This window comes from Bemisia tabaci, chromosome 7 (genome assembly GCF_918797505.1).
Source record: "Bemisia tabaci chromosome 7, PGI_BMITA_v3".
NCBI classification, from domain to species: Eukaryota; Metazoa; Arthropoda; class Insecta; order Hemiptera; family Aleyrodidae; genus Bemisia; species Bemisia tabaci.
The window spans coordinates 37,811,253-37,826,915 of NC_092799.1; the positions used below are offsets into that span (position 1 = coordinate 37,811,253).

Sequence of the window (15,663 nt, forward strand, 5' to 3'; positions counted from 1 at the left end):
TATTGCTGACTTTTGCCGCGACGTCGTCAATTTTCCGAAAAATGCCTCGAAAATGTTTACGTGTATTACAACGTTGACCTCCTAGTATTTGGACTGCGGCTCCTTATTGACCTAAGAACGACAAAGCGGCAAAGTGGTTTCGTGAACACTTCAGAAATGTTTTTTCCTGGACACATCTGTCATTGCGCAAGAGTTTCCAGGCAGAAATGTACATCACCCTACGGTCTGTTCAGAGCCCGGTGCGGTAGGCGACCCGAGGCTTGTAGAAAAAAACTCCTAACTTACTGGTTGCTTCAAAGTCATCAAACTGGAGCACCAGTAAACCGCGGGTTCATAAAGGAATTAATGACGAAGTATTCGAAGGAATGCCATCTAAAAGTTCCTTGCGTAAAATCCTGCATAAGGCGTAGACAAAAATTAACTTATTTATTTGCGCTTGTAAAGAACCTTCAAAAGCATATTCACTAAAATTGTGCGCTCGCTTGACTTTTGGACAAAGATTATTTAACATCACGCAAATAAGAAAGACTGTTTCGTTGCAGTCAGATTTCCAATGTACGATAGACAAAGTCTTCTCTCTTCTTCTCCAGTTTTAAGGGAAATCATTTGCGCAAACAAACCCTGCTTCCACCACCCCAAAAGCGCACATGTTCTTTTGTGCTTTTCTGCATTTTGAATTTCACCGTGTTACGGGTACGTTACAAGCCTGAGTGGCGTTTGACAAACGTAACACTTGGACGCTGTTAATAATTTTTGTAACTTTGTTTATCTGGGCTCTGCGATACCTAAAATTTGAAAAATTTGTAAGTCAAACTTACATCACGGCAAACAGGGTACTCCCACTGGAGCAAGAGTCCATCGAATTTGTGCTTGCTCAAAAATGCAACCACACTTTCAACGAAGGCCTTCCTGTTGTCTACGTTTGTGACCAATTTGACGTACTTCTCGAAATTTTTGGAATCCTCAGCACCACCTAAGGCAATGAGGGTGTTGATTCCCTTTGCCTTCAACGCCGTAAGATCTTTGTAAAGCTCCTCTGAAATTAAGAGGTGGATGATCAGGTTCTATGTCACATTTTATTGCCAAAGGCTGGCTAAGCTATATAGAACATAGTAAATGATTTAAAAATCAAACTACAAGCCGAAATAAACAAGTAACATATCAGACTACATGTACGAGGGCTGTCCCAAAAGAAACCGGACTTATGTCATAGAAGGCGAACCAAGCGTCGCAATGAAGTTTTCTTGGGCTTGTTTGAAAGCTGATAAACTACTGAAGATGCTTTTTTTACAGAATTCAAAAATTCGTCTTGCTAAGGAAACTACACGCTTTGGAATAAAGGAAAGTCAAACTCGAGTTGCGATTTTTGTCTTTATTTCAAGAAAAATGTAGATACAACTTAAAAAAAAAGGAACCCAGGTTTTAAGTTAAAAACTTCGTTGATCTCTTATTCAAATGCTTAAAAATAAGGAAATTAACATTTTAAGCAGCTTACCAAGTCATCACCTATCCCCTTCAAAATACTTGCCAGCTTTGTCGATGCATTTTTTTTCCACCGTTTCTTCAACTGCGGGAGAAACACTGTTGGAAATCCTCGGGTTTGAATGATCGCAATTCCTTCAAGGTGACCTCTGACCTGGCTCCGTGTGATTTTTTCTTATTTCCACGACTTAAATCTACCTTGAAAGGTCGACGTTTTCAAACCATTCCGGAAATTCAAGAGAACACCTTGTAGGAATTGCGATCATTCAAACCTGAGGATTTCCAACAGTGTTTCTCCCGCAGTTGAAGAAACGGTGGAGAAAACTGCATCGACAAAGCTGGCAAGTATTTTGAAGGGGATAGGTGATGACTTGGTAAGCTGCTTAAAATGTTAATTTCCTTATTTTTAAGCATTTGAATAAGAGATCAACCAAGTTTTTAACTTAAAACCTGGGTTTTTTGTCATGGGAACGGAGTTCCCCATGATATTACAATCGTTCCGTTGCTTTCGCTATGGGATTCCCTATACCTCTGCGACCTTGAGCGTTTCGCCCAGTCTCCGATTTTTGGTTGATTTTCCGATGTATCAAAAACCGTTGTATTTTTTAGCCAATCATGTCTCTACGTCAAGTTGTGTTGATTGCTGAAATTCGCTTTCAGCGAGTTTTTTTCCACCTTGAGATGTCGTGTCTGACTAGTAAATCTGCGCAGAACCACGAAGTTCCTTTTTAGGCAAATTCTTTTTTTTGGGAGGTTCTGATTGGTTATTTTTCGCCATCAGTTTTCTGTTCGTTGGTGCAAAAGATCGCCTACCTCGGTGTTCTTGAGAAGCCGCCATTATCCCACCTCAAATTTGAAAAATAGAAGTAAAGAAATAATAACCATCGTACAAGGTGGAAAATTGTTCTGGAGGACTCGTTACGGATAAAGAAGTCAAAATCAGAGCTCGATTGATTGATTTAATTCATGGATACGCAAATATTGCCTTAGCTCAACTGCCGCGATCGGGATGCGTGCTGGGATGAACCTCGAGACGCATTAAAACAGTGCGAACCATGGCTCCTACAGCAATGCGCATCCCAAAAGCAGTCAAGGTCTCTTGTGATAAGTCCCGCCCATTGCCCTAGTCTTTTAAATGCTATTTTTACACTCGCTCACGTGGATCCGTTATAGCCTAGTTGACTAAACCGCCTCGTATTTTTGATTAGGTGCGGACACCCGCCGATCGGGAGTTCGATACCCGACAATGGGAACTACTTTTTAATGGTTGTATTGAATGTTTTAGACTAATCATCAAAAAATAATTAATAGTAGATGATAAATGTACGAACATTTTCTCGTGAGTTAATATGTTAAACAAAAATACTGGAATATACCTCCTTCATATAATCAGCCACATGTTCCCCCAAATTAATGACGTTATTTTCTTTTTTCAATAAAGTTAATTTGCATTCAACGTTCGTAAGTTAAGCAAAAAGTACCTATTGATACAAATAGAAAGACATGAAAATAGTATGTCTAACATTTCAGTTGTTTTTTTTTTTTTTTTTTATTTTTTGTTTTTTTGTTTTTTCAATAAAACAAATTGACTGGGACTAGAATCATCGTACCTCTGAAGACAAAAGCTAAGTTTTTTGATACAGAAATACTAATATATTCATCCTTTATATAATCAGGGAGATGTTGACCCAAATATTGATGTATATTTTCTCTGTTCGCCCAAATTAATGATGGTATTTTCTTTTTTCAATAAAATTAATTTACATTCCACGTTCTTAAAGCAATATTTTCTCCAAAATTCAGCAAAAAATAACAATTTATACCTACGCAAAAAGTAAATAAATAAATAAAGCAATGACATGAAAGTAGTATAGGTAGTACACATCTAACATTTCGGTTACATCTATTTGAATGAAAAAAATGGCAACTTAGGAAGCACATAGGTCACTTATCGACGGTGAAACTACCAAACCACGTATCTCGGTTTGCGACGTCGCAGACTTCCTGTCATACTTTATTTTTTAAATGAAAAGCTACTTAACGTCCAGTCTTGAAAATTTCCGTGATTTTTCCTCTTCGTGCGGAGAAAATTCTGTGAAAATTTCAAGGAATGATATTGATTTGGTCTACTTCAAAAAAATAAAATGTGAGCGGAGATTTTTAAACACCGCAAACGAGATACGTGGTTTGGTAGTTTCACCGTCGTTATGATGCGTATTCGGGCATATGCGTAGAGTAAAAATATCATACTTTACGCCGAAAAAACGAAACTGAAAGTTAAATGCGTTAACTTCCAAAAACCATACATAATCCAACGAAAATAAATAATTGGTAAATAACAGCTTTCTTGTATGCAAAGAAAAAAAATTAAAAATGTTAAAAAAGAGATGTCGACACAAAATTACATAGCCCCTTCAATTCTGAAGATACTACAAACGAACTGTACCTTAAAATTTTCATATCCCAGAAGCAAAAGTTCCCATGACGAATATTGCTATCGCTAGCGATTGCAAAAACCAACTTGTTTTATTTTATGTTTTTGCAGCCTCAGTCACATTTTCAGTTGATTTTGTACATTGGTTTCGGGCTCATTAACCCATTCGCCTCATTCAACGAGTATACTCATCAGCGCGTGCGCGGGACATATCTCAGTTGATGAGTTAATTCACAGCATTTATTGGCGTCGGTACACGATTGTCTTGGTCATGTTTTTTCGCTTTTCCGATAGACGGCATCTCAAGCGTTGCGACGTTGAACGTCGACGCTCGATAAATTCCACGTCAGACCAACTCATAATGACCCTCCAGTCATCGTCGACATGGGATACTTTTCGCGCATGGGATGCAGGGAAATCAACAGTCGTCCGTTTAAGAATTAAATGAGCAGAATTTATTAAACTATATCAAACATTAAAACAACTGGAAATAAGAAATAGGAAAAAAGAACGAGAAGTTAAGTAAGAATCTGAGATGCGATGAGGACATGTTCGACGTGATCACTACGCGCAGTTCTCCCACATTTTCTTGCCAGGGACGACGGTCTCTCCCCTGAGTTCCTGATTCAGGGCTCTCAGCATGGGGAAGTTCCCGCACTTGCAGATGTTCCTGATGTCGTCCAAGTCAGCCGACCAGACGGCGGCTCCCAACATCTTTTGGTCCTTGATGAATTTACCCTGAAAAAGCAAACAACGTCTCACTGACCCTGAATTTTTAGTCGTTCAACCTCAATATCGACGTGGATACAGGTTTGCTGCGGCAAAAAAAACTGCGAGACTGCACGTCGTGCTTAAAAGCCCGAGCAGACCTTCGCAACGAAAATACTGCAATAACATTGCATTTTGTTGCATCTAAATTCCTTACGCTGATAATTCCTCCTATGGGCGAGCAAGTGATGATGGTTATTTTTTTCAAATGACGTAGATACATCAGTCGATCAGATGGAAGATTAACAATTTGCACGGCGAAGGCAAGTAGCAATTAAATTCAATCATATAGCAATGAATTTCAAAAGGAAGAACCCCTTCGATTAAGCGATAGGCAACACATGCGACACTTCAATGCACACGAACGCACACCATTAGAAGAATTTACCAAGAAACATCCAGCATTCACCAAAATCAGTCGAACTGCTTTTTAAGTTTCTTTTTTTGAATCTTGTATCAAAAGTAAATTATTTAAATTAATTTTCAACACTTATTTTTAATTAACTGCGATACTTCCGGTCTCAACTACCGCGGATAATTGGATCACATTTTGCAATAAGGTACCACTATTCTCGGCTCAATTAAGGAATAACATACCTATCTGCCATTGGTTTCCCTGTGTAGAAAGATGCTTTTCTATAGAAGAGCCAGAGATAATGGTTCCTTATTTCAAAATGTGATCCAATTGAGACCCTTCACAAATCTACTCGATACAAATAATAGGAGAGCAAATAACGAAAAAGGGAATCAACGACATATCATGTGATACGGTGCCCGTAAGCAACTGATAAGAGAGGGAGTTTTTTTTTCTCATTTCAGTTCCATCATTGCGCGTGTCTTAACAAATTGCATCGATCCAATGTAAATTCATCTTTTACTCGGACTGAGCAAAGTCTGGGAGGTTTCCAACGAGGAGTTTCTTCACTCCAAAATAAGCGCTCGATCAGTCAAGTTGACTTCAAGGCTCAATAGTTCTAGAATAAAAAAATATGGATCGATATTATTTGGCCGGATGGAAACAGAGACAATATAACTGCATTTTACTCCGACTCTCATTTAGCGCCAAACTCTAATTAGTTAGAGCTCTTAAAAATCTTGTTTTTTTCCTCATAAATATTTCAATGCCTCGTGCCCATCCTATTAAAATTAAAAATTTTCGGATGTTAATTTTTGCATTGGTACCTATTTGCACCGCACTTTTAGTTTTTAATTAAACGCGTATATTGACCTGCTGAGGGGGAAGCCACATTTCACTGAGCTACAGTAAAGGATTAATCTACTGAATTTGTAGGTCTTATTTCTAAAAGATTAATTTACTCTTCTAAAAATCCGTACCGAGATTAATCAAATTAATTAAATGGATTTGATGGGTTTTCCTCGGTCAATTTTCATTTGATTAATTCCAACACTCTCCTTCAACGGTGGAGGTGTTTGATGAATTAACTCAATAATTAATTTTTCGATCATTTTTAAAATTACTCACCTTCCTGAGCAAGTCAGTGGTGTCTTCATAGGTTACCAATTGGTTTCCCTTGAACGCGTACGGGTTGAGCTTAACGGTGTTCTTGCGTTCGTGGACTACTTTCCAGCCTTTGTTTACTACATTGTTGCAGATCTGTGAATAAAACGGCATCACTCGTGAGTATATCTACTTTTACGTTCCAGAAAAAGTGTCAGGAAAGAACTGAAGTCCCACAAAAATTTATGATCTCTTAAAAACTACAGCGCCCGATTTCTGAATCATTCATGGGTCGTCTAGATGATAAACAAATGAATGGAGAATTTGCATCCAAATTTTTTATTGCTTCGTCTGAAAGTGCTTAAAGAGCTGATTTCACAATGTTTTACATACTTTTTTTCTGCTGTGGGAAAAAGTATAAAAATAGATTTAAAAGTGAGAAAATGCACCGCCCAGTGAAGTCATCTGGCGGCATTCCCCATCGAAACTACATCATTTTGTCAAATCTTCTCCAATAATGGTTCAATTCATGAACCAAGGGTATCCTCGTGTTCAGTTCACTCAGTAGTTTCCACTTTAACACGAAATTCATCAAATTTCAGACACCTGCAAATACTCTATTGATAGCTTCGTCTTGAAAGCCTCCATCATACACACCTTAAGTGACCATTTTTCTTCTAGTCGTAATCACGCGGTGTAACGTACTTTTTCACTTAATTAATGACTGGTTTTCATAATGGAAATAAAATGCTGCACTACCATTGAAGAACGTTATGTGCGAGCCTTTAGACGCTACCAAATCTCCTCTGATAAAAAAACGAATTTACAAGGGAGCTTACAAATACATGTTTTTATTCCAAATTTTTGGAGATTCTTTCTCGCAATTATTAACGTAAAGTAGCTGAAAGTTTAACGGCTAAATACTCACTTCGTCCCGCAAGAGCGAATATTTTATCCGGAGAAATTTTGCGGCGACGAAACGTTCATACAGTGTGTTTTCATAGAACAGCGGAATGATATTCTTATGTAGAAAAACGTGAGCCCAATCTTTCTAGGCTACGGTGAATTTGCATTTAAACATTTGCTCAATCATAAAACTTCATTGCTCAATTACCAACAGAGAAGAAAGACGACGAAAAAAACAAAGGCGCAACTTCGAAAGTTGAGGGTTATTTCAGTGGGAACGTTTGAGTATATTATCTCCGCACTCTGTCGGTGTATCGTAGGATGTGGAGCTTCCAACTTCAAAGTAGGTCGATAGAATGCGCTAACAGTGATGCTGGCAACTTAGATAGGACGCAACCCTTAAACGGGACGCTTGCTATTTCAGCTTTCCAGTTTCCACGAGACACTGACTATTTCAGTAAGTGATTGAATGGGTGCACTTCCTTATTTGCTCTATTTTATCAAATTCGTGACAATCCGTTTACTGATTTGTCTTCTTCCAGATTTGTGAATTATTCTCCAAAAGTTCCCAAATAAGGTCAATTATATTGGCTGCGAAATCAAAGAATGGACCAATAGACAAGGTACGAATTTAAGCATTCTAATACATGTTTCTTGACCAGAATTTCACGTAGAACACGATTTGCGTAACGAAAATTACCGAAATGAACTCCTAACAAAGATATTAACGTTTATATTTCACATTGGTTACGAGGAGTTTGAACTGCCCGCTCACAAGAAACTCTCTACGTGAGTCAAATCGCGCACTACTACGGTTTCAGCAAGCTTCTCAATCAAGCGATGTTCATTTCCCACAATGTACTGTTCAAACTATGAACAACTTGCAATAGCTGAGCTAAAGCGTCAAGATTAAGGTTGCCAGATTTTTATATCGCAGAGACTGTCACGATAACGTTTAGCGCGCGATGTGAGTCACGTAGAGCATTGAGTTTTCATGAGCGGGTGGTTTGAATTCACGCATCAAGAATCATTAAATATCTTCATAACGGGTTGATTTCGGTAATTTTCGATGTGCGCATCGTGTTTTACGTGAAATTTTGATTATGAAACGTGTATCAGAATGCAGAAATTTGAGCCTTGTCTACTGGTCCATTCAGACTGTGATTCTCTGACAAATCCAGGAACATCAGCATTCTGCAGAATAATGACTGGTCAACTGAATAATTTAGACGGAAAGTTGGTGCAGCCAACGTGCGTTTTTACTAACTCTTTTACGTAATCAAAAGCCACTGAATTGCATACGCCAGATACTCTTGAGTCTTAATGGAACGTGACCATACGAAGCTCTAAGGTTTACCTAATATTAGCCTCACAAAATAAGGGCATGCAACCATGCACCCTCATTTTACTCGTTTGTAATCGCGCATGTGCTAGAGGAGAAGGCTTCCTCCTTAGGAATAAAATTTAGTTTGCTGAACGATAGAAGACATTTTAATCATGTGCAAACACTTGAAAATATAAAAATCTTTCTTGATAAGAGAAGTCTAGGACGTAAAACCTCATAACTAGAAAAGGAAAAACACTCTATGCACTCTTTGGAGACTTTTTATCTGTTTCAATGGAGAATTTTCACGCAAATTTGTTATTGCCGCATCTGAGAGTGCTTAAAGAGCTGATTTTGCAGTACTTTTTCTCAGTTTCGCTCTGGCATGGGAAATAGTATCAAAATAGAGTTAAAAGTGAAAAAATGCACCGCCTAGTGACGTCATCTGGCGGCACTTCCCATTTAAACACATGTATTTTAGTTGATCAGATAATTTTGTCACAACTCCTCCTGTAATTGTTCAATTTATGAACCAAGGGTATCCTCGTGTTCAGTTCACTCGCGGTGGTTTCCACTAAAACGCGGAATTCATCAAATTTCAAACACTTGCAAATTCTCCATTCAATACTGCAGATATGCATTTTGCGATGGATGATGTAGACATTCATTTTGCCAGGTTTGATCAATCTGACACACAATTAACAGTCACCCCTACAACGTACCCTGGCGTTTTGCGACACCCAAACGCCACATGAGCCTATCTTTTTGAGGGTTATCGGACACGTGACAATGCAACATCTCTCCCTCAACGTCCTGCCGCCATCCCTTCATGGGACGCCCCTCAGGTACGTACTCCACCCGAAGCTTGTTCGGGCAATCTCACCTCCGACATTCTTTGTAGATGTCCATACCGCACCGACTGCATAACATGACGTCGTGCACGATTCTCTCGTTGCAGAGTGGACTAAGTGAATCAGAGAGGTCGGACGTAAAATTTTTCACTAAAACTGCAAATCTTGATGTTTATCTCGTCACAATGGACCACTAGACAAGGTACGAATTTCAGCATTCTGATACATGTTTTTTAATTAAAATTTCACGTAGAACACGATGCGCACAACAAAAATTACCGAAATCAATTCCTTACGAAGATATTTAATGTTTCTTGATGCGTGAATTCAAACCACCCGCTCATGAAAACTCAATGCTCTACGTGATTCACATCGCGCGCTAAACATTATCATGACAGTCTCTGCGATATAAAAATCTGGCAATCTCGATCTTGACGCTTTGGCTCAGCTATAGCAAAGTGCTAATAGTTTGAAGAACACGTGGTGGGAAATGAACATTGCTCGATTGAGAAGCTTGCTGAAACCATTGTAGTGCGTGATTTGACTCGCGTAGAGCTTTGAGTTTCTTGTGAGCGGGCAGTTCAAATTCCTCGTAACCAATGTGAAATAAAAACGTTAATATCTTCCTTAGGAGTTGGTTTCAGTAATTATCGTTGTGTGAATCGTGTTTTACGTGAAATTCTGGTTAAGAAACATGTATCAGATCGCTTAAATTCGTACCTTGTCTAGTGGTCCATTTAAATTTAAAGGGGTGCTTCTGAAAGAGAATCTCACGAGGAGACCAATGGAACCACTTTTAGAACCTCACAATTTTGTTTAAAAGGAGTTATGAACTATTGAAGTTTCAAATTTTTGTCCGACCTCTCCTATTGTCCCGATCCACTATGCGTTGATTAATCTAATGGGAGTGAAATAAGATTAATTGAACGCACGATTGGACCACCTAATTGCAGCCCGCGACTTTCAGGGTCTGAAATGTTGTTGGACATTTGGGGGAGGGGGGGGGGGCTCCAAAACCTCCATTTCCACACTGAAAAAAAATTCTCGGCATCATTACGAAGGTCCGTTGGTACCTTTACAATCTCACTTTTTTACCAATTATTGGTAATTTTACCAAAAGAGACTGGTAAGCTTACCTAAAAACCGGTATTTTTACTGTTTTTTTCCGGGTAAGATTACCACTTTTATTGTTAATCAATTCTCGGTTACTTTGCCATTTTATGTCAGTAATTCTACCACAGTCGATAAAAATATTGGCGTTTTTACCAAGGTCCAGTGAAATTACCGAGAAAGTTCAATAATTTTACCGAGATTTCTCAGTAAAATTACCAATTCCATAAATGAGAAAGAAAAGGAATTTAGCCAAGGTGTTATGGTTATCACTGCTTTATTTATTTTATAAACATTTTAAACGCTAAAGCTTTGGCTAAAGTTTTCGCTAAATGGTGTTACTAAGCATGAACGATTTCATAAATAATTCCATAAATGGTAATTTTACCAAAAAAAAACTGGGATCAAATAGAACCCTGAATTCTTGGTAATTTTACCCTTTTCTTAGTAAATACACAGAGATTTTTTTTCAGTGCATGGTCATGTTTTTAGGGTCAAACAAAAACTAAAAGATCCTTGATTATGGATCAGATAAGAGGTTAAAATCAATGTATTTTGTACAAACCTCGAAGTAGCCCATGACACCGGGAAGCTTGGTGAACTCAGCTGCAGCACCAGGGCCGGTGGCAGCGACACCGTAGCCATGCTTGTCAGCGGCCGCAAGAACGTATGAGTTTCCAGCCAAGCTAATGCCAAGGACTTGCTTCTTGAGGGGGACGCCTTTGGTGTGCAACTGCATGATGGTGTTCACCTGAAATTTCGACATTTCGATTTAGAAGGTTTTTTTTTTTTTTTTTTTTTGTTGATATAATACCAATCGATTTAGAAGTTGCCGTGGGGCTCAGTTTCCAAAAGTTGCGAGAAAAATGATCTTATCGTCAACGAACGTGGGAACGTAACTCCATTCCTAGGTTGCAAAATTGACTCAAATAATTGAATATTTCGCAAAAATGTACGTGTGCAGTTTTTGTCCGAAATGTTCCTGACTTTTACGTGAGATCGGAAGGAAAATCAGGGAAATTTCTAGGCAGAAATACCTGTAAGATTTGCCTATTCAAAGTGCGATTTGATAGCGGAAATTTAGCAACATCGAAATGCACTTACCCAAGGAGCAGTGATCGCGGTGAGTTGCTATTTGATCGGGAAATGTATTGCGAATTGGACTACATTTTGCAATTTGGATCTATAAATTCTAGCTTGGTTTTAAAACAACGTATGTGCCAGTAGTTTCCCTATGCACATAAGTGTTTTTCCAGAAGAGCCAGAATTTATAGTTCCAAATTGCAAAATGCAGTCCAATTTATCGACATCAATTTATTGCAATATTGTTGGATGAAAATTGCGATAAAATGCGATTTCAGCACAAAAATTTTCAATAAAATCGCGATTTTATCGACGGCGATGTATTGCAATGTTATCGAACACAAAATCGTGATTATACCTGATCCTTCGGCAATCTAGTAGTCAGACATTTAGATAAATGTTTTGAGGAAATCTGGATTCCTCTCAAAATATGCTGTAGCGTTTTTATAAAGGACATAAGTTTTTTAACTTCATTCTTGCATTGAAACTGTATATCATTTAAGAATCAAGGTGATGATCTCTTTCTGACTCTAAAAGTGTTGAGGCTCATCTGGTGTAGATAAATTCTGAGGAATGCAGGTAATAAAATATCACATATACTTACGACGCTGGGTTCAGTCGTGGTGTTGACATTGTAGAATTGGGTTTCGAAAACTTTCGAATATCCTTGGTTGTATTTGTATCCTTCCACGAGCACAAAATCCAAGTATTTCGTCAAAACTTGAACGTTGTACGCTAGAATGTAAAGATGAGCAATTTTGTTAAAGCACTCCAAAAGGTTTAGCTGTTAGCTAAAAGCTTGAGACTCAGGTAAATGACCATTAAACCATGGACGCTAGACAGGTCCATCATAAACTATTTTATTCTTCTCGCTGCTTTCCGATGCTCAACATTCTTTTAAAGAAAGATAATGCATGAAATGCTCACATAAATTAGTTTAAAGTTCTGTTAGTGCTAATTTTTTAGTGTGAAGTTGGATGCGGAGACATTTTGTATGATGCACTACTGACAGCGAATTTCGCATTGCTTCAAAGTCAAGACCAATGCTTGCAAGAGCAAAATATTTCTAATGACGGACAGCCAATGATAGCCTAAATTTTTTGGGGACCACAAGTTATCAATCTGAGGCATAAAAATACACCCGTAGATCTCCTGTTTACGAGGTGGAAAATAAAAATAATTCGTACAGGGTCCCTGCACTTCTTAAAACCGAAACTCGTTTCAGACCTTAGGAAGTTAGAACTTGAGTTCCATCGCTTTAATTTAAACGTTAAAACGTAACTAATGACCCAAAAACTGAAATGGCATGACATGAAAGAAGTTGAAAAAGTAGTAGAAGAATTTTCAATTTGACTTTCGTAGTGGATACAGACCTTTGTCGATAACGTCAATCTTGGGGGAGATGCCTGCTGCTAAAAGAAAGCTTTTGGGTTTTAAGGCTTCGCTCAGTTGCTTCATCAACTCGCCGTATCCGGTTCTCTCGTCGACACTGCCTTTTGTGCAGTCAGATCCCTGAAACAAACCAGGAATCCTTTAAAAATAAAGCTCCAGCAACGAAAAGGACCACTGAATGAGTACCTATCATACCACACAAGTTTGTTAACCCAAACGACAATGGAGGGGCTTGGAGGACAAGGCACATAAGAGCAGTTATCGAAAAATTGAGATATTAATAATTTCAAGTAAAACCAGTCGCAATGCATATTCTGTGAAAAATTCCCTCCCAAGTTCCAATTTTTAAGCATCAAAAAGTCACTTCGAACTCTTTTCCGCCACAAGGATCCACGTAATTTCGAAACTTCAAACACGTATTTCTCGAAATAGCAAAAACTGCACTACATGCCCCTAAGCTTTTTCTCCAAGCCCCTCATATATTTCTCCAAGTGCAATCGAGTCAGCTGAGAATATTTATCAGAGTGTGAATGAGGCGACAGTTTGAATAAAAAACAATCGGGAAAGTTCTAATACTGTCGTATTAGAAAAGCGCTCAGGTGTTAGTCAATGTATTTAGTGAAGAAAGGAAGTATAAACTCCGTCGACTTGGCTGGGTAATGGAAATAAAACATCAGCTGATAGCAAACAAAGGTTACCAAGGAAACCTTAAACGCGTTATTTCGTTTCCCGAAAATGATAGTCACCGTTGAGCTCATCAGGTGCGTTTTTTTAGGCTTCATTTGAGTTCAACGATCAATTTCGATAAGAATTACTCTACCGCTAAGAAATTTTCTTATAGACAAACGATCGAAACTACCTGCGCATTACGTTAAAAGCGTAAAATACGGTTTTCACAGCTTTATTTATTTTAAAACTGGACCCCCCCCCCCCCCCCCAAAAGCCTACACATCGATGAGCTGGTGCGCCATTTAAACGAATTAGCACAAGTATACTGGTACTCTAGAGGCAAGTCGAAATCAAAAAGCGCTGCCTATCGGCTGAGCGCTCAATTGTACTCTCTACATCGTTTCCTGAACTTAAGAAAAGGGAAATGTTCTTATTTCATAACTGACATTCGGCAACACCGAAACCGAGGAATGACACGAGAACCGCGTCATCGTTCGTTCCGACAACGATTTTGATACTCATAAAAGAGTACCTATGGACTCTTGATATCACATGGGTACAATGTACTTACATACATACATCCTGATCGCAAAGCAAAATCTCCCCTCCCCCCCTCTCCTCTCCATCTCACACTCTCTGCCCACACATGTACCTATATTGTACCGCATGTACCTATATTGAGAGAGTATGGCCACTGGGCCCCATGGAGAGGCTTAGGACCCAAAAATGGCGGTGCTTTGTTTTGGTTTTTGTGGATGGGAGGGGGGTCATTGCCAACTTTTGACGGTTATCACCAACCGCACTTGCTGCCAACCTTACTACATCTAAGATAATTTTTCTCAAAAATTGCACACGATTAGCCTTAAAAATATGTAAAGATGTCGCAACAGTGCATTTGAGTAAATTTCTCGTTACGATAAGCAAAGAAAACTACATTTTGAGTCATTTTGCATTACATTAATTTATGGCGTCCGCCATTTTTGGGTCCTAAGGGCTCCATTTAGCCTAAGATGGCTGAGCCAATCAGAGGTGGTAACCCCAGTGGCCATACTCTCTCAATATAGGTACTCTACCCTCTGCCCTCTGCGTGTAACTATGACCAGCAGAAGATGTAGACCTTGTCGTTAGTGTCGTTGAGTGGTCTGCTCTGTGCGTTCTTATTTCTCTCCTCGCCTCGGTTTGCCCCTGGTGAAAAATGGCATACTCATACTCCAATAAATGCTGGATTCTTCTTATAATTTTGCTTTTCCAGCAATGCAATAATACACATGCAGGTGCTGCATGTTATGCCTCCTGTTGTGTTGTTAGCTGTGAAATGGGACCGTTCAAATTTGCTGCGGCGTATGGTGTAATACTTGACATCGCAGGTTGTGGTGCCATGTGCGAGGTTGCTTGCGCATTTGGATTTTTCGTACCTCCAGCCTGCTTCGCAAATGACACGATGATAAGTGTCCGTGACGGGGGTGTCATTGTCGAAAAACCGATAAGCATGGTGAAGGAGAATGACCAAGTCTTGACTTTAAAAAATAATCAACCAAGCTGGACTCGAGTTATCAGGAACCTGCATTCAAAAGGCTCCTTCAAATTCGTTCAGGTTACCTGTCGCGCACTTTGGGTTGGTTGAATTTTAGACGGACTGAAACATCTAACAACCCTTGACGCGCTCGAAAATTGTGGGAGAGCAGGATTTTAACGAAAAAGAGAAAGTAGTAAAATCACACAGAATTTTATTCACGGCCTTGGATGAAAATACAAGGATATGACGGATATTAGAAATTGATCTAGAACTGACATATAAATCCGACTTGCGGTTGAGCGAAAGAAAATTGACATGAAGTCGCGCTATGATGGGTAAAACCGAAGTGTCCTTCTCGTCCTAGAAGACGATCTCTCACGGTAAGATTTAGGCTTCATTGCATCAGCCATCCTGTGCATTGATAAAAAAATATTAAAGAAATGTGATCATGCGTCTGATTGTATTTAAGCATTGGCTTAAGGCCTGAAAATGCTTGACTTGTAGAAACTAAGAGAGAGACAGAAGAAATGGGAGAGAAAGGGATAGAAGAAATATTCTGTCTCGGGTGAATTTTGAAGAGGCGTTGCGTAACACGCGACATTACCACTCAAAGTTTACCAGATGGGCCTGTAAAACCTGTGACAATAACCTCGGAACATGGTGTAGTCT

The 15,663-nt window shown here is 39.0% G+C and overlaps 1 protein-coding gene across 3 annotated transcripts in view; it reads right to left on the reverse strand.

Moving 5' to 3' along the window:
• LOC109031431 (probable chitinase 10) overlaps window positions 1-15,663 on the reverse strand; it is a 43,045-nt gene that overhangs the window by 13,688 nt on the left and 13,694 nt on the right. For 2 of the 3 annotated variants that reach the window (XM_072302868.1, XM_072302869.1), the window contains exon 4: window positions 819-1,036. In XM_072302868.1, the coding sequence (XP_072158969.1) occupies window positions 819-1,036 (218 nt within the window). Of the gene's footprint in view, window positions 1-818; window positions 1,037-4,348; window positions 4,655-6,167; window positions 6,300-10,899; window positions 11,086-12,021; window positions 12,153-12,790; window positions 12,930-15,663 lie in introns of those variants that run through there. The other variant, XM_072302870.1, reaches the window with a different exon arrangement.